General features: G+C 37.3%; 1 protein-coding gene across 2 annotated transcripts in view; it reads left to right on the top strand.

Moving 5' to 3' along the window:
* Window positions 1-23,457, top strand: part of LOC5580104 (serine/threonine-protein kinase Smg1) — a 136,661-nt gene that overhangs the window by 48,695 nt on the left and 64,509 nt on the right. For both annotated transcript variants that reach the window (XM_021848697.1, XM_021848704.1), the window contains exon 6: window positions 15,815-16,217. In XM_021848697.1, the coding sequence (XP_021704389.1) occupies window positions 15,815-16,217 (403 nt within the window). The remainder of the gene's footprint in view (window positions 1-15,814; window positions 16,218-23,457) is intronic.

The raw sequence follows: 23,457 nt of genomic DNA, 5'->3' as shown, positions 1-23,457 counted from the left end.
AGGTGAAACATCTCGGAATCTAAAGATGGCCGGCACAATGGCCGACTTCTACCCCTACTCACGTTTTCAAAGGCACACAACTGGCGAAATAGTTGGCAAACGTTCCTGATCTTCTTATTTTAAGCTTTCTGCTAGTGCCCAAAGCCAAAATAAAAAAGTGCACTGTTGTGGGATGCTTTCTTCGCGAGATTTGTGCCTTTGAAGTTTTAGTGCAATCTTAGAAGTTGATTCCAAACTGTTTCACTTTAACTTACATCTACTCCAACATCGCTTGTTGGTAAACAGCGGTTTTTCGCGGTACAGCTCATAACGTTTCAAGGTAAAAATGTGCGGAAAGCTAATTCAACAATAATATAATTGAAATAATCATGTGATGGAAGACAGAAACAAACGCAAAAGCGATTGGGCAAACCATACTGTCAGTTAAGAAGCACCGAAAATATGCTTATAACAATTGTATCCTGGCATGTTAAAGCAACTATCGGAAAAGTTATGTCAATCATGCAAGAATTTTCTGCGTGTATCTGATATGAGTAATCTACGGCTATACAAGAAATCCAAAACCAGGTTTCTGAAAATAAATATCATCAAAAATCCTCCGGAAGATAAGCCAGGGACGGCTACGAATAACAACCAAAATAAATTATAAAAGTTTGTCAGAAACTCGTCCAGGACTTCAATTCGATTGTGCCACTGGGCGTTGCATGCTAGACCGTTGTCTAGTGTGGTGCTTCCTTCAAAGGGCAAATCGTCCACTGGAAGCATTAACGTGTCGGTGTCTTTTTTTAAATACATGTTTCCATTGATTAACCCTTGCTTGACACTGTTTTTTACTCGACATTGGTCAACTATTTCCAAACAAAAAAAAACATGTTTCTATAATGAATGATAGAACATTGTTGGACGATAATAATTAATCAATAGTGTTATCAGTGGCTATTCTCTAACCCAAAATCCACCTGTTCATGAATTTAAGCAACAAATATGTGCTTACTTTATAATTTAACCCTCTCTTTCCCATGGTAGCACAGGTGATCCACCGATTTTCAACGAACGCTACCTAAACCGAATTGGTACGAGTACCTCAATAATTATTGGAATAAATTTATACGCTCATTTGACTTATCAAACATCGAAATAAGTGACCTAAGGGTCAAACTATTGAAAAACAATCAACTAACTATTGAAAAACAATCAAAAATTTTTTATTGTGATTTTGAATAATATAGCTTATTTGGAACAACTTTTGTTCAAGCACTTTTTTTAGAAACGCCATTTTGATAGTTAAATTATCGAACAAAGCTGTGGGAAAGAAAGGGTTAAATTTGCAAAATTAGTCATTTCAGGGTCGTAGAGCAGATGAAACGAAAGGTTACGAATCGCCACTGATTAATGTGATTATTTTCAATAATTCATATATTGAAATGCTAATGAAATTCTAATTCTTTATGCACGACATTCAACTAATTTATTCTTTTCTCGAGTTCGTTAATAATCAATTGTGTTCTGGACTTATTGTTTATATGGATTCTTTATTTTACAGAAATTCTGCCACAAATTTAGCATGAGTTTCTATTTTTCGTTTGTTTTTGAACTTCGAATTCTGTCAGGATTTTTTTTTTCAAAATGTACTGAAATTTATTCTTAATTTTCGCCACAATTTTGTCTACAGCCAAACCTTTTTCCACAGCTTTGTTAAGAAATGCTTCAAATAATTCATTTTGCATCTCTACTTCAAAATCTTGCCAGTAAGTTCATCGTGTACAGGAGTTTTGTTAAGAATTCTATCACTAGTTTGTTTACCTAAGTTCATATATTTAATTTTCTTTTTTAACTGAAATCAGAAATATCACCTATAGGTATAGTAGCTATATAGTAGCCTTATTTTAAGCTAATGTTCGTCTCGTAAATAATGATAAATGAAATCTCGAAAAAGGTTATCTTTTTGACCATTTATGACAATCAAGTCTTATCTACGAAACTGTTACGAAAGATTTGAATTTACTGCAGTTCTTTACATTCTAAATTCGCCTAATATGTAGAATGGTTAGGGGCCCAGATAGCCGTAGCGGTAAACGCGCAGCTATTCAGCATGACCATGCTGAGGGTCGTGGGTTCGAATCCCGCTGGTCGAGGATCTTTCGTAAAGGATGTTTTCTCGATTCCCAGGGCATAGAGTATATTCGTACCTGCCACACGATATACACATGCAAAAATGATCATTGGCATAGTAAGCTCTCAGTTAATAACTGTGAAAGTGCTCATACGAACACTAAGCTGAGAAGCAGGCTCTGTCCCAGTAGGGACGTAACGCCAGAAAGAAGAAGAAGAAGTAGAATGGTTAATGTTCACATAGCCCATATTTTAATTTCTAGTCATTTCAATGACTAATACTTGTAGTTTTCAAGTCATTTTTAGGTCACTTTTTGGTCACTTTTTTGATCATTTTGGTCACTAAAGTCACTATTATTTTGCTGTCTGACTGCTACCAGCCCTGCATAGGCGTAGTAGGATTGCTGGTAGATGTTGCGTCTTTAACACCCTCCCTTCAATGCACCGAAGACCTATCTGAGTTGCATTTCTTCCTATGCCAACGTCTAGCAAAGCGAGCATAACAGCCGGTCTTTTGTATATCCCATTAACGTATTGTAGCTGTATTGTATTGTAGCTGTATTGTATTGTAGCTTCCCTGCCTTATCCATCCCGCCTTTGTGGCAATTACTCGTCCTTTGCCCCTGCAATTGCGAGGGAGCCTTGGTCTATTATCACTACGATATCGTTGATCCAATCGGTTGAACTTTTGCGAACCTCTTTGCTTAGCGAGATAGAGAGGGAAGGTAGTCGTGTAGCCACTGTTTCCAGAACTGGTTTGCCATCGTTTGGGAAGAAATTTCTGATGAAGGAGTTTTGTAACATAGTGTTTGCGGGGAAGAATTGGCAAGCGTTCGTTCGGCCGCGCATCGTCAGGACTCCTGATTCATGCATAAACGTCCACAGTCGAAAAAGAAAACTGTTCTTAGGAATTCTGTTTTCAAGCTGTTCTGAAGCATTTGACGACAGTATCAAAATCTCTTCAGCATAAGCACTTTTTTGGGCTATTTGATACAGTAAATTAAGCTCGGATTAAAAGAGTTCGATTTTTGTGAGAGATCCTTTTACTACTGGAGTTATTCGAGTAGACCGCTGCATGTTGCTGATAGCCCTGAATACGTATGCTTCATATAAGAGGCCGGACTCGTAACGCCCGTCAACGTGTTTAGTAAGCGATTGCAACTAGTCATTTGCTTTTTGAACGTCGTTAGATAACAACAGTTGGTTCAGCTTACTGATACCAATGAAAAATATCATTTCATTACCTCATGTAGATCTTGATCTGTTTTATGAACGCATTTGCAGAGCTGGACACTGTGATGGTTGATATGCCCATAGGTGTTCGTATCTCTGGAGCTACTCCCATAGATCGTCCATCCCAATCGAGTTTTGATCGCGATTGGCTCATTGGGTTTTCCATCACTTTTCCCAGATTTGCGTGAGCCAGGCCACTTAGTAGTCGTGGGCTGACAACTTCATACGATTCCAAGGGCATATCGTCCAGATGACGGTACTATTGTTGCATCTCGGAAACTCGAAGAGTCTGTTGTCGTAGTTGCAGACTTTTGACTGGCTGCACTTCTGCAAGCGGGAATTTCTTAGAGGGATTCGTTACGCCTGCAATTTGTAGATTCACTATTTGCGAAAGACTCTCCGTTCGGTTGGCACCAAGTACGCAAGGATTTTGTTGGACCATGAAGAAGCACCGGAATGATTCTGAACAGAATCTCGGACTGGCCTTGATGAATATTGCAGCTTGAATTCGTAGTGACATTACTTTGAACTGATGAGGAGGCTGCCATCGGATCCACACCAATGAGAATATATACTAAGGTGTGGAAGAAGAAGCAATGGCTACGTATTAGTAAAGAGAAAAAGCGTAAACAAAAATAACTACGTCACTAATTTACACGGCCTCTTATGGGAGCTCGCTCGCTTGTAGTTGTGAAGCATTTTGCACCGTACACGGATGTCACGCACACTAAATGTCGTCTTCCTCACCTCGGTATATATTCTCATTGGTGCCACACTCCTTCTTCCACTTGCAGGGTCCGTTATGCTCCCTTAGGCACTTCCGACATATTTAAATTCACGCACCACCGCCTATCTAGATTCGATACTAAGTTCCTTGAATCTTCTGCACTGAGCATGCGTTGTACAGCTTCTTTTGCAACTAACTTTTTCTCTGGCGGACTCCTTTTGGATGGAAGATTTAATTGACGCTTGGTTGGTTGTTAGCTTATTTGTGGGCTGGTCCACTTCAGCATGAAGATTGATGTAGTCATCGCCTTTTCCCGTTCTGGTACAACTGTCCCTGCGGAAATTGAAACGGCACGGGCGTCTTCCGCAATAGATCGTAACCATAAACTGAAGTTCGAAAGGTTGTCTCTAGAGGTTTTGCCGTATCCATTCGCAACGTTTGTGGAAGCCTTGATTTTTCACATTATAGGTACGCGAATTGGATGACGGTATCTAATTTTTCGATAGTGGGAGACTAAAGTGAGCGAATTTTTCCTAACGATCGCCTGTATGATTACTCCTTGAACATTTGGAGGGTGAAGTATACGGCATTTTGCTGCTTCCAAGGCTTTTCCCCTGAGACTTTTTTTTTCTTTCTTTATTAACGAGATTTTTAGCCCTGGGCTAGTTCATCTCGGGACCAACGGCTTTACTTCCCTTCCGAAGGAAGTCGTCACTACAACTTTTTTGTCAGTGACTATCTCGGGGATGGGATTCGATCCCAGGTCCTCGGCGTGTGAGGCGTGTGTTCTAACCACTACACCAGGTCCGTCCCCTCCCCTGAGACACTTACGCAGCCTGAGCACATTCTCCTCATTTGAAACCCCACAAAGCTGAGTGGACGAGTTGAAAATTGAGAAGAACAATGGCCAATCTTCCGGCTTTCGGTAAATCCTTCTATACCGCTTATCTAGCAGCCAACTGGCTTCGGATGAGAGAATAGACGATACCTTCACAGTCTTTCATAACCGGCGGCTCTATGATTCTTGACGGATGAACTGGAGTGGATTCTTGTCTTGGAATGATGTTTGAACCAACTCAAAGGCCTACAACTACGGGTTGTAGGCTGGAATCGTACTTCCGGACGAAGATTTGGTAGACGCTGTGAACGCTGAAAGCTCGAGATCCGATTTTGTTGCCCATTACATACTACTTCGATTGTTCTTCCAGTTGACTGAGCATGCTCTCCTGGGTAGGTCCGTACAGACGCGCTATATCTCGGGTAGTTCGGCCTCAATTCTTCATACGAAACGCCACGCCGTTCGCTTGAGGATCACCTTTAGGAATCACATCTACAAGACCAGAATCATCGCCGCAATTATCCGTATCTTTTAACCACCGCTGTATTTTAGACGCATTTTGTGCTAGATATTCTAAGTCGCTTACTACCGACGAACGTATAGATGGAAGCACATTTCATGTTTTTCACTTCAATAACCTTCATTCGGGAAAAAGGATTTCCCTATCGCTATCGTTTCATATACTACCGCATTCTATATAATTAAAATTTTTTATCTATCATTGTCAAAAGATGCTTGGAGATGACATCTTTGTACAATTTGTAAACATACACTGAACCAAGTATTCATGTCAGATTTATCTGAAAACACATATAGTTTTTTTCCATGTAGCTTTTCACATAACGTTCATCAATTTGCAATATGAACTGTTGCTTTTTAATTTTAATTGCATTCATCAGATAAAACACATACATTTGATTATAATTACATATGTGAATTATGGGATTTTGTAATGAATTCCATGCGAAATTCAGATGAAAAGTATTTTTTTTTATTCGTGATTCTTATATGATCGTTTAATAAATTTTAAAAACAAAATTATAAATTTTAGGCTTTTTCTACCAAATAAAAGAAAAACATGATTTTCGATAAAAAGTTATTTATACAATATATTATTTACGTTTATCCGTATCACTTTTTGCATTTGATAAAGATCAAGTTTGATATTAGTCGAAGGCATCAATAATATCAACAAAGAATATTGAACAATCCGATTCCAAGTCTGTTTCTTCCTGCCAAGATCCACCGTCTGAGGATTGTAAAATTTTGGTTGATTGGTTCCTCTGTTTTTTTTTTCTGTAAATTTTAGATTCAAAACTTGAATTAATGTATAATTATTTTGTACGTAACTCTTGCACTTACCTTTTCAGTCGTTAAATAATTAATTTGCTCACAAATATTGAAAATGTTGTGTTTTGCATCTCAAGAATCCTAAAACTGCTTAAATTTTATACACCAAATACGCCATCTTGAAAATACTGTTTTGGAAACCTAAATTTTCATATCTGCAAATCACATGATTATTATCGGATAACATACATGGCTTTTGTTCACATACAATTTACAATATTGATCAATAAATATGGTAGGGAATTTTAATGAGGTTTATGTTCTTGTCAAATGAGTATTAATGGATACACATAACATTGATAGGGTTTCAATGATTCTTGATGTATGTGACTTTTTTAATACTTTGTATGATATTTCTTGGTTCAGTGTAGACTACTACAACATAGCTCTGTATGTTATTTCCAAGAAGTGCATTGATTAATAATATATATTTATGCAACTAGTTGCAAAATGATGATTTTTTCAGCACGAGTTGGATAAATACGAGTGCTAAAAAAATCGAGTTTTGCAACGAGTTGCATACAACATTTTTTGCTATTTCGAAAAATGCCGTTTCAGCTGGATGAACTTTAAAAGCACAAACAAACATTTCAAGAGAACCCACATGGTCATACAGCCATCCCTAGTTTCAATTCAGTATTTTTCAATCACGTAGGCTGTGATACAGTAGTACTAATGAATGTCACAAATTCTCTCGCTCCCATCAATGGACCGATGCACGAGTTCACTAATTTGACGTTTGAGCGGTGCCGTGTTATTTATGTGACCATGGCAACTAATGAATTCGGCACCGCTCAAACGTCAAATTAGTGAACTCGTGCATTGATCCATAGCTGACTTCAAATGCTGGCTGATTCGATCCCACATCAGAATCGCCAGCCTGTGTCGGAACCAGATCGTACAACGGATATAGATGGGTTTATTCTACGAATGACTTGAGGTCAGAATTGTCGGTCTCCTATAGCGAAGAGACAATTCTCGACTCGAGTGAAGTGACTCGCCTTGTAAACCAAATGGGAATCCGTTGTGCGATCTGGCTCCGACACAGGCTGGCGATTCTGATGTGGGAACGGATCGTCCAGCATTTAACGCCAGACGTAGAACAAACCCAAAAATCAGATGCAATTGTGCAGTGCGCATCGTACCTTCGTGCTGTGCGTACACGAATTCTCTCTGCTCTTGGAAGTTTTCTTAAAAACTACCTAAAGCAATAAAACAGTACTTTTCAGTGCTACACAAACAGTACTTTTCAGTGCTAAAATTAAAAACGGTACTTTTCAGTGCTACTTAAACAGTACTTTTCAGTACTATTTTTTCTACTATTGATCCCTTTACGATCCTTGTTTGGACCCGTGCCTTCGATTTTTCGTTGGACCCGTTGGCGAAAGCTAGCGGTGGTAATCCTTCTTGGACACCGTCTAGGGAAAAAACCTCTCGAAGGTCACGTCTTTCTCGTTTATTAACTAAACATGGTATCAACAACTAACAAAAGGAAGGGTGAATCTCTGAATTCACTACTTCCTTCCAAAAAAGTGGGTTTTAAAACTGTCACTACACGTGGCAAGAATGGAAGAAAGGACGCTTCCCCGGAATGAAATGAATAATTGTATTGAAATGAGCAATCAGTTCGATGCTCTAGACAAATTTTCCGAACACCAAATCGAAGCAGCCTCTAGCCCAGGCTCTTTGATTCAAGTGAGGAAGCAAAGAGTGCCGCCTATCGTGGTCAGTTGTTCCGAATTTGGGGGATTTAGGCAGGAGATCTTGAACTCCATTAGGGGAATCAAGGTTTCCTTCCAAATCGCAAAGAAAGGAGACTGTCGCGTTTTGCCGGAAACTCTTAAAGATCGCGAACTTCTTCTTAGATATCTTGAAGAGAAGAAGCACAAATTTTTTACTTATGACGACAAAACTGAACGTTTGTTCAAAGTCGTCTTGAAAGGTCTCTCAAGTGACTATAAGTCACCTGAAGAGATCAAAAATGGAATAAATGATTTACTTGGATTTTCACCAGTCCAAGTAATCATTATGAAAAAGAGAACCCAATCTGGCATTGTTCGGAAAGGGCTTTCTCAAGAATATTATTTAGTTCACTTTAACAAAAAAGAACTAAATAATATTAAAGCTTTAGAAAAAGCTAAACTTATGTTCGATGTCCGTGTGACGTGGGAACATTTCCAGAAACCTGGAGGAAATTACCAGAACCCCACTCAGTGCCGTCGGTGCCAAAAGTGGGGTCATGGTACAAAAAATTGTCGCATGGATGCTAAATGCATGATTTGCGGAGGTTCTTCTCACGCTAAGGACGACTGTCCTGTGAAAGAAGATACCAGAAAATTTCAATGCGCCAATTGCAAGGGCCCTCACAAAGCTAACTTTTGGGAATGCATTTCACGCAAAAGAGTCATTGAGGCTCGTGCCAAGCAGATGAAGGATAATATCCGTTACGATAACGGTCGTTTCCGGAATTTGCCTGGTAGAGTATCGAACAATGCTCATTTTTCAGTTAACGATCGCTTGATTAGGAATCATACCCACCAGGAAGATCATAATCATGCTCATTCACAAACAAATTTTAATCCGTCGGGTAGCCGTTCGAATCTTTCAATTTCGAATGTATCTACCCACGGTAAATCCTTTGCCGATATCGTAGCAGGTAATTTGAACTCTTCCCCTGTTCGTTCCATGAGTACCCATTCTACTTGTTTCAAATCAAATGGAAAAAACCCTACCGCCACAGGTAACTCCTACCCCGCTTCTTCGTCTACCGAAAATTCCAATGGGAAATCATCAGATGATATGTCTGCCTCTGATTTTAATTTTCTAACTGAACAATTGAATCTAATGATTGATGCAATGTTCAAAGCCACCACTATGACTGAAGCAGTCCAAGTAGGTGTAAAATTTACAAATAAAATTGTTATTGGATTACGTTTTTCTAATGGATCCAAATAATAATTTAAATATTTTAAATTGGAATGCTCGTTCTCTGAATGGTAAAGAGGACGAGCTGTTTAATTTTCTTACAGCTAATAAAGTGCATATAGCAGTTATTACCGAAACTTATTTAAAACCTGGATCCAAATTTAAAAAAGATCCTAACTTTTTTGTTTATCGTAATGATCGACTTGATGGGGCATGTGGGGGAGTTGCAATCATCATTCATAGGCGTATAAAACATCAACTGTTTTCGTCATTTGAAACTAAAGTTTTTGAAACTTTAGGTGTTTCTGTTGAAACACAGTTTGGTAAATATACTTTCATAGCTGCCTATTTGCCTTTTCAATGCTCTGGACAGCAAGTTAATTGGCTTCAAACTGACTTGCGAAAATTGACTCGCAATAAGTCAAAATTTTTTGTCATTGGTGACTTTAATGCCAAACATCGGTCATGGAATAATTCTCAAAGTAATTCCAACGGCAGAATTTTATTTGATGAGTGCTCTTCAGGATATTTCTCAATTCAATACCCTGATAGCCCTACATGTTTTTCCTCTTCTAGAAATCCATCTACGATTGACTTGGTCTTAACCGACTCTAGTCATCTTTGTAGCCAATTAGTTACTCATGCTGATTTTGATTCTGATCATGTCCCTGTTACATTTCAAATATCGCATGAAGCGATTCTCAATCCTATCAGCTCCACTTTCAATTATTTACGAGCCGACTGGAATATATATGAAACGTATGTTGACTCTAATCTTGATGTTAACATTTCTTTAGAAACTAAAATTGATATTGACAATGCTCTTGAAACTTTAACAAATTCCATTGTTGAAGCCAGGAACATTGCAATTCCAAAATGTGAAGTAAAATTTGAATCCGTGATTATAGACGATGATCTTAAACTCTTGATCCGTCTTAAAAACGTGAGGAGAAGGCAATTTCAACGCACTCGCGATCCTGCTATGAAAATTATATGGCAGGATTTGCAGAAAGAAATCAAGAAACGTTTTGCAGATTTAAGAAACAAAAATTTTGAAAATAAAATTTCTCAATTGGACCCCGGCTCTAAGCCCTTTTGGAAATTATCTAAAATCTTGAAAAAACCTCAGAAGCCTATACCGGCATTGAAAGAGGAAAACAAATTATTACTAACTAATTGCGAAAAAGCTCAAAAACTTGCTATGCAGTTTGAAAGTGCTCACAATTTTAATTTAGGACTTACTAGTCCAATTGAAAATGAAGTTACTCAGGAGTTCGAAAATATTCTCAATCAAGAGAACGTTTTCGAAAATGCCTGGGAGACTGATTTGGAAGAAGTGAGAACTATTATTAAAAAATTCAAAAATATGAAAGCTCCTGGCGATGATGGAATTTTCTACATCCTCATCAAGAAACTTCCAGAAAGTAGCTTATCATTTTTAGTTGATATATTTAACAAATGTTTTCAATTAGCATATTTTCCTGACAAATGGAAAAATGCCAAGGTTGTTCCAATTTTAAAACCAGACAAAAATCCTGCAGAAGCTTCTAGCTATCGTCCAATCAGTTTGCTTTCCTCCATCAGTAAACTTTTTGAAAAGGTTATTTTGAACAGAATGATGGCCCACATCAACGAAAATTCAATTTTTGCCAATGAACAGTTCGGATTCCGCCATGGACATTCGACCACTCATCAACTTTTACGTGTAACAAATTTGATCCGTTCCAACAAATCTGAAGGCTACTCTACTGGTCTTGCTCTTCTAGACATAGAAAAAGCATTCGACAGTGTTTGGCATGAAGGTTTGATTGTAAAATTGAAAAATTTTAATTTTCCAACATACATTGTTAGAATAATTCAAAGTTATCTATCAAATCGTACACTTCAGGTTAATTATCAGAACTCCAGATCTGAAAGACTTCCTGTAAGAGCTGGTGTTCCCCAAGGCAGCATCTTGGGACCAATATTATACAATATTTTCACATCTGACTTACCTGAGTTACCTCAGGGATGTCAAAAATCTTTGTTTGCGGATGACACAGGCCTCTCCGCCAAAGGACGAAGCCTGCGTGTCATCTGTAGTCGATTGCAAAAAAGTTTGGATATTTTTTCTTCATACTTGCAAAAATGGAAGATTTCTCCTAATGCTTCCAAAACTCAACTAATAATATTCCCACATAAACCAAAAGCTCTTTATTTGAAACCTTCAAGTAGACATGTTGTCACGATGAGAGGGGTTCCAATAAATTGGTCAGATGAAGTTAAGTATCTAGGACTCATGCTAGATAAGAATTTAACTTTCAAAAATCACATTGAGGGCATTCAAGCCAAATGTAACAAATATGTAAAATGTCTCTATCCCCTTATTAATAGAAAATCAAAACTTTGTCTTAAGAACAAGCTTTTGATATTCAAACAAATTTTCAGGCCAGCCATGTTATATGCTGTACCAATATGGACTAGCTGTTGTAATACCAGGAAGAAAGCTCTGCAGAGAATTCAAAATAAAATTTTGAAAATGATTCTGAGGCTTCCTCCCTGGTATAGTACCAATGAGTTACATAGGATATCCAATGTTGAAACATTGGAACAAATGTCAAATAAAATAATCAATAATTTCAGGCAAAAATCGTTACAATCTTCTATTGCCACGATTAATGCGTTATATGATTAGGTTAAGTTAGGTTAAGTATATTAAAAACTTTTTTTTTTCTCTTATAAGCAGGTGAAATCAACTCACCTGTAAAAAATCTGAACTGCTACGGCAAATGAAATGTAATATGTTGTTAACAAAATGTTAATGACATCCTAAATTTGTTTTACCAAATTAGGATGATAGTGTTGTCTAATAACACAGAACACCTAGATATAAGAAATAATGAATGTAATGTTTGGAATGATACTAATAAAGAAATTAAAAAAAAAAAAAAAAAAAAAGATGCAATTGTGCTTAAATATGCTGTGCGCAGTGCAAGGCGAGACGAATCGAATGAAGTGACAATTATTGTCGGCTCGCTCCCATTTGATTAACATTAGTCGCCTCATGTCACCCGAGGTGAGAACGACTTAGCTCGACTTACACGCCGCGGTTATTCAGTTGACGCCTATCAAAACAGTACTAAAAAGTGCTACTTTTCAGCACCGAAAAGAGTGCTGAAAAGTAGTATTTTTCAGCACTGCTTCTTTTGATAGGAAAAGTAGGCCGTTATGTTGATCAACTTCTCAATGAAAAGTTGATTGATTTGCAACGGAATTGCAAAAATAACTATTTCATGTCTCTTCTCCATGCGTAAACAAAAATTCGATTGCTCAGAACTAAAGGATGACTATACAAACATGACAACGGGAGGGAAACTGAAGCAAAAACAATTTAATAAAACTACTTCTGCACAATATTCAAACAAAATAGTGTTAAAGCGGGCCACATAGCCTATTCCGTCTAAATATTGTCGAAAGTATAGGTAAAAATTTGCACTACGGGGTCCAGCACAGACAACGAAGCTGTCATGCAGCTCCAACTGAGCACACCATAAAAACAAATTGAAAATAAGATTTCTCATTTGGACCCTGGCTCTTAGCTTTTTTGGAAATTTTCTAACATTTTGAAAAAAAAAACCTCAGTAGCCAATACCGGCATTGAAAGAGGAAAATAAATTATTACTAACTAATTGCAAAAAAGCTCAAAAACTTGCTATGCAGTTTGAAAGCGCGCACAATTTTAATTTAGGACTTTCTAGTCCAATTGAAAATCAAATTACTAAGGACTTCGAAAATATTCTCAATCAAGAGAACGTTTTTGAAAATGCCTGTGAGACTGATTTGGAAGAAGTGAGATCTATTATTAAAAAATTCAAAACTATGAAAGCTTCTGGCGATGGTGAAATTTTCTACATCCTCATCAAGAAACTTCCAGAAAGTAGCTTATCATTTTTAGTTGATATATTTAACAAATGTTTTCAATTAGCATATTTTCTAGCTATCGTCCAATCAGTTTGCTCTCCTCCATCAGTAAATTTTTTGAAAAGGTTATGTTGAACAGAATGATGGCCCACATCAACGAAAATTCAATTTATGCCAATGAACAGTTCGGATTCCGCCATGGACATTCGACCACTCATCAACTTTTACGTGTAACAAAATGGATCCGTTCCAACAAATCTGAAGGCTATTCTACTGGTCTTGCTCTTCTAGACATAGAAAAAGCATTCGACAGTGTTTGGCATGAAGGTTTGTGTTCCGTGTACGGAAGAAGTCATGCGATGCTTGTACATCTTTTGTGTTTCCTTCTCCCACCATCTCTATCATGCGCGTGTGGAGATTTTCTGCTGCGCCCCATTTCTTGCACGATCACGCCACGCACGGTGGTGTGGAAAGCAAGAAAGACGTGAAAAGTACAGTCTTGAAGACAGTGTCGATAGCAACCGACGTGTTTGAGAAGAAAATTACTATACTTGTTAATTTAGTTGAATACACAGTAGTCAGTACAAAAAACCAGTGTTATAGATCAGTTCCCAGTAACCCAGTCCTAGTTCCGAAGAAGTGTCCTCCCTAAAGAGCCGTAAAGTGTATCGGCTACAAGACGAAGCGTTCAGCGAGGGATCATTACCCTTTAGCTTCGGCCGTCCTCCCCCAAAGTGTTACAGTCCACTATGCTCGTTCCCCCAGACGGAACAGTTTGATTGTAAAATTAAAAAAACTTTAGTTTTACAACATACATTGTTAGAATAATTCAAAGTTATCTGTCAAATCGTATACTTCAGGTTAATTATCAGAACTCCAGATCTGAAAGACTTCCTGTAAGAGCTGGTGTTCCTCAAGGCAGCATTTTGGGACCAATATTATACAATATTTTCACATCTGACTTACCTGAGTTACCTCAGGGATGTCAAAATTCCTTGTTTGCGGATGACACAGGCCTCTCCGCCAAAGGACGAAGTCTGCGTGTCATCTGTAGTCGATTGCAAAAAAGTTTGGATATTTTTTCTTCATACCTGCAAATATTGAAGATTTTTCCTGATTGTAAGCAACTCAACTAATAATACTAATACTAATACTAATAATCCCACATAAACCAAAAGTTCTTTATTTGAAACCTTCAAGTAGACATGTTGTCACGATGAGAGGGGTTCCAATAAATTGGTCAGATGAAGTTAAGTATCTAGGGCTCATGCTAGATAAAAATTTAACTTTCAAAAATCACATTGAGGGCATTTAAGCCAAATGTAACAAATATGTAAAATGTCTCTATCCCCTTATTAATAGAAAATCAAAACATTGTCTTAAGAAGAAGTTTTTGATGTTTAAACAAATTTTCAGGCCAGCCATGTTGTATGCTGTACCAATATGGACTAGCTGTTGTAATACCAGGAAGAAAGCTCTGCAGAGAATTCAAAATACAATTTTGAAAATGATTCTGAAGCTTCCTCCCTGGTATGGTACCAACTCACCTCAGCTATCGATTCACCCATTTTATCGCAATTGAAGGCACCATAACTCACATTCGTCGCACTGTACTATTCTGTCGTTATCCGACATCTCACATAATTCATAGCTATTGACAGTCTTTTGACGAACGCGGCGCGGGGGATTTCGTCATGGCTGGACACCATGCGCAAACATAGGAAGAGCTGACTTGGCTTGAACGGATCGATAAACTCGCTCGAGTTTTGTAGCTCCTTGTCACGCTTTTTATATGAGTCCTCTAAAAGTTTTGTATGGCTTGTCACGCTATGCCTGACCCCCTCTCCTCTTGGAACGTGACATAATTTGTGTACGACCCTATATTGGATTACCTTCTTTGACTTGCCATTCTTAATCAATATTGAATTCTGTAAATTTGTTGGCGATAGATGACAATATTTCAATTTTGTGAAAGCTTCATTAGATGAATTACAAAATTCCTGCTACGGCTTTAGTTTGAGGTTATTTGAGAGTACATACTTGTGATACTTACAATATATTCAATATCTTCCGATATTGAGATGTAGAAACCTTGAAGAATTTAGTTTTAATTAATAATATTGCATGAGATTAGCTGTTTGTTTCCTCACATCGTAGATTTAATAAGTTTTGATAGATACAACGGTTCCTCTTTTATCTCAACGTTCAAATTCCTCTGTCTAATGTAATTTTGCGGTAAGGATTTTTAGAATAATCAACTCACTTGCATGTCTTAACAATTAGGAATAAGGGAAATTGTAGGGTAATTATTATAGGTTAATTAATTCAACTTTCAGTAGGCTAAGGACCTTCCTTAGCCGAGTGGTTACAGTCCGCGGATACAAAGCTAAGCCATGCTGAAGGTGTCTGAGTTCGATTCCCGGTCGGTCGTGGATCTTTTCGTAATGGACATTTCCTTGAATTTCCTGGGCATAATGTATCATCGTACTTTTAAGACGATATACGAATGCAAAAATTGCAACTTTGGCAAAGATAGCTCGCAATTAATAACTTTGGAAGTTCTCATAAGAACACTAAGCTGAGAGGCAGGCTCTGTCCCAGTGAGGACGTCTGGCAAAAAAAAAAAAGATGGAAAGATTAGATTTTGAAAGAGGTCAAACTTTGAACAGCTGAGGTTAAATTATAGTTTCATCGAAGTAATCTAATGCTTTCCTTTTCTCCTCTCCTAGAAAATTGACGCCCTTGCTGCAACAACACGGCATGAAGACCACCGACAATCGCAAGGATTGGCCAGTGCAAGCACTGAAGCAAGTCCTGAAAGAGCTGCAAGAAGAAACGCCTCGCGATCTACTGGCCAGAGAGTTGTGGTGCCATAGTACAACTGCTGCCACCTGGCGGCAAGTGATTCGTAACTATTCGCTCTCGATGGCAGTGATGAGTGTGATCGGGTACATTATCGGGCTTGGTGATCGCCATTTGGACAATGTGCTAGTGAAGTTGGCCTCCGGTGAAATAGTGCATATCGATTACAACGTGTGTTTTGAGAAAGGGAAAACTCTACGAGTGCCGGAGAAGGTGCCCTTCCGGATGACGCCGAATCTGGAGGAAGCATTGGGAATCACCGGAATTGAGGTAAGTGATGTTTACTGTTTTAACCCTTCTTACAATAATATGGATCGCTTGTAAAACTGAAAAATACCTCGAATCACAGGTCTCATTCTCATATATCATTCAATAGAGCTCGATGAACTGAGCATATGCCTGTGTGTGTTTTTTTTCTTAAATTTTCGCACTTCTAGCAAAGCTAGAAACGTTTACCTACCCCGCACGCTGTGAACTAGACTATCGAAATGCATACATTTGGCCTTATGAAAGGTGAAACGGTTATTGCAATACGAACGCATTATGTATCGTTTTAGCATCCACTCAAACTATTTACCGTAAAGTGCCCTAATTCAGCGCAGTGCCTAATTTCGCGCATTTCATACAAAATTATTTATATATGGAAATACACATTAATATTTCAGCAACTTTGAATGCTATTCGAGGCTACTATGATTAAGAATAAGTTTGAATCACAAATGAAAGCAAATAAGGCATTTTTTCGCGGCATAGAAAAATAATCAGTAAAGGCCCGTCGGAGTAGACGTTATTTTTCTAATTTTCTTAGCGTCCGCGCTAAGACTGTAGGACAACAACAAACGCAATTTCTTTATTAAAAATGTTTTATTTTTTATGCAATATTCCATGGAACTACTTGCTACAGATATGTTTCATGGTGCTTCTATGAAATCTTATCAAATATTAGCATGATTATTGAGTTTTATTCAAAAAAGTTTTGCGCGGAATTAGGCCACGTCTTTTTTCATCATGCCCTAATTCCGCGCACTGTTCTTCGCATAACAACAGACAAGTAAAACATGGTATATCCGTCTTCACATCTGTCTATTTCTCTGAAAAGTAACTTTATGCATACATACGTTTCATGTACAAGCGGAATATCGGGAAAGCCCACTTACAGGGAAAAATACCACGTGGTTTATGCACAGCCCCAACAAAATAGTCTATACACACTTAGATTTTTTTCACGAGCTCGGCTGTGCGGATCTCGGTTGAAATCAGCCGAGATTCGGCATTCTGAATTAAGTAATGTACATCTGTGCGCACAAAATTTACTTAGGGGCTGTCCATTAATTACGTAAGGGTTTATGGGGGGAGGGGGGGTTTGAGATTTCTTACGCGTCATACAATTTATTTTTAATTTTCATACAAAAAATCTTACCATGGGGGGAGGGGTGGTCGAAAAACCTCGAAAATTGTCTTACGTAATTAATGGACCGCCCCTTAGCATAATGAACCACACATAACATTGGCAATGTATACTTCTCGCATACTCTGAGATAACGCCCTAAAAGCCATTGGTAACCACGTGCGTAGCTGGATGTTTCTGAGCAAATGAAAGAATAAGCATCCAAACCAACATCACTAGCAGGTAGATATTTATCCTTTCTTCCCCATAACGTTGTTAAATAACATGAAAATCCATGCAAATGCTCAGAAACAACGAGCTACACACATGGTTACCAATGGCTTTTAGGGCGAGATCAGAAGTTATGCGAGACTTGTTTATGGTTCTTATTTATATTATACAATCCATATAGAATTATTATAAAAACATCATATCGTTCACATGTTCAACAGGTCGTAATTTGTAGAAGACCCCACAAATTACGACACACTCTCGGGAAATGATTCACGGAAACTTTACGATCTCTACATAATTTACGAAGCCTCCATACAAAAAGTATGATAATACGGGGGAGAGGGATTGAAAATGGCCATATTTTGTGTGACGTAGTTTATGGATAACCCTTAGTTTCTTCTGAGGTTTCTTTTTGCTTAAAAAAATAAGTTTCAGTTACCCGTGGCATTAGTGGATACCATTAATTGATTTGCTTAAAACCCTTTGATTCCAAGCAATAATGCGAACTGGTCCTTGTATTGTATGAACAGTGCAGTTTGCTACAAAGCAAAGCCATGCTGAAGGTGTCTGGGTTCGATTCCCGGTCAGTCCAGAATCTTTTCGTAGTGGAAATTTCCTTGACATCCATGGGCATGAGGTATCATCGTGCCTGCCACACGATATATACGAATGCAAAAATGGCAACTTTGACAAAGAAAGCTTCAGTTAAGGGGACACGGGAGACCGTGTTATTTTCCCTATATTTCGTCTCACTCTAACAATTATCATCAAAACTTTGTGGAAGCTAATCTCGAGTTTTAGTGAACCGATGAAGCTGAAAATTTATTGGGTTGTGCACTACATATATAGAATCATAGTGATACATTTTCGCATCGATATATGGAGTGGTTCTTGGGATTTGCTTCTTGAAATGGATAGGGTGATTATGATGATGTCCCGTGCGGCCTTAATAACTGTGGAAGTGCTCATAAGAACACTAAGATGAGAAGCAGGCTCTGTCCCAGTGAGGACGTTAATGCCAAGAAGAAGAAGATGGGGTTTTTTTTCTCGACCGAATTGTCTAAAACTATGCAATAAGCATATTTAAGCCAAATATGAGCTCAGTAGATTTCGAAATAGTATTTAATTTCTAAACTTTCCAGTTCAGTGAATAAAATAATTAAATTGTTAGATTCTATGGGATAATTTCACAACATAAAATTGGGTGCTCATATCACCCCATCGACAAAAGAATCGACGAAAAATTCATTCGTGTTTTTTTTTAAGACGACGGAAATCGTGCGTATCTAGTGTATTGATCTAAAGATTTCAATTATTACGACTTTTCTTAAGATGGGCAAATTGCCCCACTTGCCCTTAGACGAAATTCACACGTACCAATGCCACGGTTTTGGTTATCTTTATTTCATGTGATAGACAAAAAGTTAATAAAAAAAACTGAACGTAGACTCAAAAGTTACGGTTCATACAAAACTCTACGTTTTCTCATACAAAAAGTGCTACGGAAGAGGATGGGGTTGAAAATTTTCAATTTTAAGTGTTACGTAACTAATGGATGGAGCCCCTTATCAAAATTAATGTTAATTTGATTGTTTCATGAGTGCGCGGAATTAGGCATTCTTCTGCGCGGAATATGGAAAAGCGTTTAAAAAATGCGCGGAATTAGGCAATTTCAACGAGTGAACTATTTCAAAAAAATCACAATTGTAAATTATGAATACAGTCTAGTTTATATTTTTCCCATAATCTTGAATAGATTTGCTAGCGATCCACCCATAAAGCTTTTTTGTTGATGCAATACTAATTTTTAATTAACAATTTGAATGATTCTATAACATTCCCCAGAAAACCTTTCCCCAGAATTCCGTTCCCCAGAATGAATCATTCCCCAGAATGTAACATTCCCCAGAATGCACCATTCCCCAGAAAGCTATATGAATATCCATTTTTTTCTTTTTTTAACCCTCTAATACCCAACCCCGCCTTTAGACGGGGTACACTTTGGAATTTTGTGTATTTTTTCGTAGCTCGGAAATCAAAATGGTTTTATTTTTAGCTTATACCTTGACTCGTAACAGGTATATTAGAAAAGTTTTTTATGACTTTTGAAACTTTTTTGTATTTTTAGAAATTGTTTGAAAAATTACATTCTTATATAACCTACAAATGCCTGGAGTTCATTTAACGTGTAATATAAAAAATCGTACCTTTAATAGCCTGGTGGTATTAATATAATTTCAAACCTGTTTTTCCGTTAATTACACGGAAAATAAAATACGTTCCGAAAAAAAATTAAAAATTTAATGTTTTTAAAAGTACCGTAAAAATTTAAATTTTTATTATTGCCAAAAATCAACAACTAGAAAAGGCTTCAAGAAAAAATGAAAAAAGCTAGGGAGGTTCAAAAATAAAAATTATAAAAATCAAAAACCAAAATTTAAAAATTTGCGAATAAAAATAAATAATTGCCCAAAACGTGTTTAGAACGATTTTAGATAACGAAAAATAATACTTAAATCGAAAATAAAAATTTGGGTATTAGAGGGTTAATTATTGCTTTGCGTGAGTCACTTATGTGAGGGGCCAGATAGCCGTAGCGGTAAACGCGCAGCTATTCAGCAAGACCAAGCTGAGGGTCGTGGTTCCGAATCCCACCGGTCGAGGATCTTTTCGGGTGAAATTTTCTCGACTTCCCAGGGCATAAGGTATCATCGTACCTGCCACACGATATATGCATGCAAAAATGGTCATTGGCATAGTAAGCTCTCAGTTAATAACTGTGGAAGTGCTCATAAGAACACTAAGCTGAGAAGCAGGCTCTGTCCCAGTAGGGACGTAACGCCAGAAAAGAAGAAGAAAAATCACTTATGTGACAGGCTAAGGTCTGATGTGACAAAACAAATATGTAGGTAGGGGGGTTAGGGGCATAATGAACACACGGGCTAAATGGACACCCCCTTACTCTCTGGGAATATGCATATTTCAGCAAAACTTTATAAACTGTACGAAATCTGTATTGTATATGAACTTTTTGACGGTATAAAAGTTTGCGCTTTGCTTCATTTGTCCTCTGAAATTCTACTACAGGTCGGACTCGATTATCCGGAGTATCGATTTTTTTTTCATTCCGGATAATCGAATCTTCCGGATAATCGAATCACTAAGAAAAAAATGGAATCTTCGATAAAAGAACATAAATATTATATTTTTTTTTGTTTTATATATATGATGCGGTGGTGTAGCCAGATATTATTTCTAGGAACAGTAGGGGCCTCTACAAGAAAAAAATTTTTTTTTTGACCAGCTCACCCAAAAACTACTTTTTCAAGCCCCCCTGTTCTTAAATACGTTCAAAACTGCAAAACCATTCATGTTGTGTATTGCAATACCAAATTATCTCAGATTTATGCATACAATTTGAAAAACAAGAACATCAAAAATCAAATTCCGGATAATCGAGTCTAAAATTCCGGATAATCGAATCCCAGATAATCGAGTCCCCGGATAATCGAGTCTCCGGATAATCGAGTCCGACCTGTATATTTTTTTCTCAGCTTCAAATAAGTTTATAAGCAAAGCGGTGGAAGCGGTGGATTCAATTTTAGAGCAAAGAAACATATTTCCATTCTATGTAAAATAAGCATTTGCCTAATGTGTCCAATATGCCCCTAATTTCCCTATTCATGACTATTTTGCATATTATAATAATACACCCTTCTTTTAATACATTCCCATAAAATATACAGACTATATGTTTATTTTTGCATGTATAGTGATGCACCCTTCTTTCAGTATTATCTCATTAATGATATAGGCAAAATATATCGATGGAGAGCCCATATAGCATAGGGTCACTTGGCATAAAATGATTTGGTATAAAGCCATTTGCCATCTAGCCATACTTATGCTCCTTCTTTTCAAAAAGGATGTTCTTCATGTCATGCCAAATGGTCATTGGTCATATGACCATTATATCAAATGGTCCTTGATCATTTAATCAATCATGCCAAATGCCTTCTTGCCATTTGGTATCCTTACGGAACATTTTGTCTATATCGTCAACAGGATAAGACTGAAAGAAGGGTGTATCACTATTTTGTGCAAAATTAAACAAGTCATTTGTAAAGAAGGGCGTATCATTTTAGGTTCTATAACACTTCCCCGAATACCATTACCCCGAAAACCATCTCCCCGAAAACCAGTTCCCCGAAAACCATTACCCCGAATGCAACGTTACCCCGAATGACACATTACCCCGAAAACCATTACCCCGAATGGTAAATTACCCCGAAAACCAGTTCCCCTAATTCTAATACGACACTTCCCCGAAAATCAGTGATGTATTTCAAGAAATTCTTCAAAGATGCTCGCGAATTTGAGCCTGAAAGTTTTCGGCTTAGTAACTATTACTATTCCCATTAGTGATTTTTTATTCTTTCAATCATCGGCTGTTCTTTCGAGGTTGTATAATGGCAGTGTAAAAATTTTAATCAATGATTTTCTCTTCATTGAGTTATAGGCTGTTCTTTCGAGTTGTACCGTTTGAGTTGAAGTTTAAGCGATAGCGGTAAAAAAAATCGACTGACAAAATTGTCTTGAGCGAAATTCAAAGTTGACAGTGACTTCAAGAAATAAATGAAAATAAGCCCCTGCATTACTTGTCTGTATTACATCTTGTCAGTATTACAATTTCCAACAAGAGATTTGTCCTTCTTTTAGTTATCGGCTTTTCTTTTGGAAGTTGCACTAGCAAAGTGATTGCCCCAGCAACACACATGTTATAATTGTGTATTATCAACTGATATATGACCAAAACTAGTCATATTTCAGTTGATAATACACAATTATAACAAGTGTGTTGCTCGGGTGTTGGCATCATAATTATTGACGCTTTCAACAGTGATTTTTTCTTCTTTTATCATAGGCTGTTCTTTAGCTATGTACTTTTGAAATAGTGGTCAGTTTAATATCAGTTAACATTTTCATCTGACATTTTTCAAACCATAGTCTAATGACATTTTAGAATATGTTGAACTCGCATTGCCTCCAGCAATATAAAAATATAATTATGCATTACCAAATAATATAACGCTTTTGAAAGAGGGCGGAAGGGTCTCTAATATTAACATGTCAGCATTATCATCAGTTCGAAAAATGATTTATTGCTGTGAACACAATCATTCTCACAAAATCAAGTACACGCCTGTGAGTAAAATTTGGGTTCTCACTTGGCTCATGAAGAATAGCTGTTGATTAAAAGAATAATAAATCTTTGATAATATGAAGAACATGAATTCAAATGAAAATCAAAATTCTATGAAATAGGTATATGAGATTCATTTGTCGGATCTTCAATTTTTCGTGCTAAGAAAATTCGGGGTTATGGTCCATTCGGGGAAATGGTATTCGGGGTAACAGACTATTCGGGGTAACGGTTTTCGGGGTATTGGTTTTCGGGGTATTGGTTTTCGGGGTACTTGACCATTCGGGGTATTGACTTTCGGGGTGATGGTTTTCGGGGTAATGGTATTCGGGGAAATGTTATAGGATCATCATTTTAATGTGCAGAATAGTAAGTTTTTATTCTGCCGAGTTTACGTAATCATTATATCGGAAACGTATAATATGATACTACGAACGTCTTTATTCTATTCGGTGCAGCCCCAAAAAGTAAAAGATGATGCACCTTCTTAAAACATTGATGAAAAGCTGCATACATCACTACATTTGATATAAATTGGACATACATGTGAAATTATACATTAGGAAACTACTATACTGAAAGAAGGGTGTAGCTCTATTTTGTGCAGAATAGTGATGAGTTGTATATTCTTTTAAATAAATATTGGATATTTGTGCTTATTCTGCGCGGCGTGTGATTCGAGACGA

The sequence above is a fragment of the Aedes aegypti genome, chromosome 1, assembly GCF_002204515.2.
Source record: "Aedes aegypti strain LVP_AGWG chromosome 1, AaegL5.0 Primary Assembly, whole genome shotgun sequence".
Lineage (NCBI taxonomy): Eukaryota > Metazoa > Arthropoda > Insecta > Diptera > Culicidae > Aedes > Aedes aegypti.
This window is presented reverse-complemented; position numbering and strand designations above follow the sequence as displayed.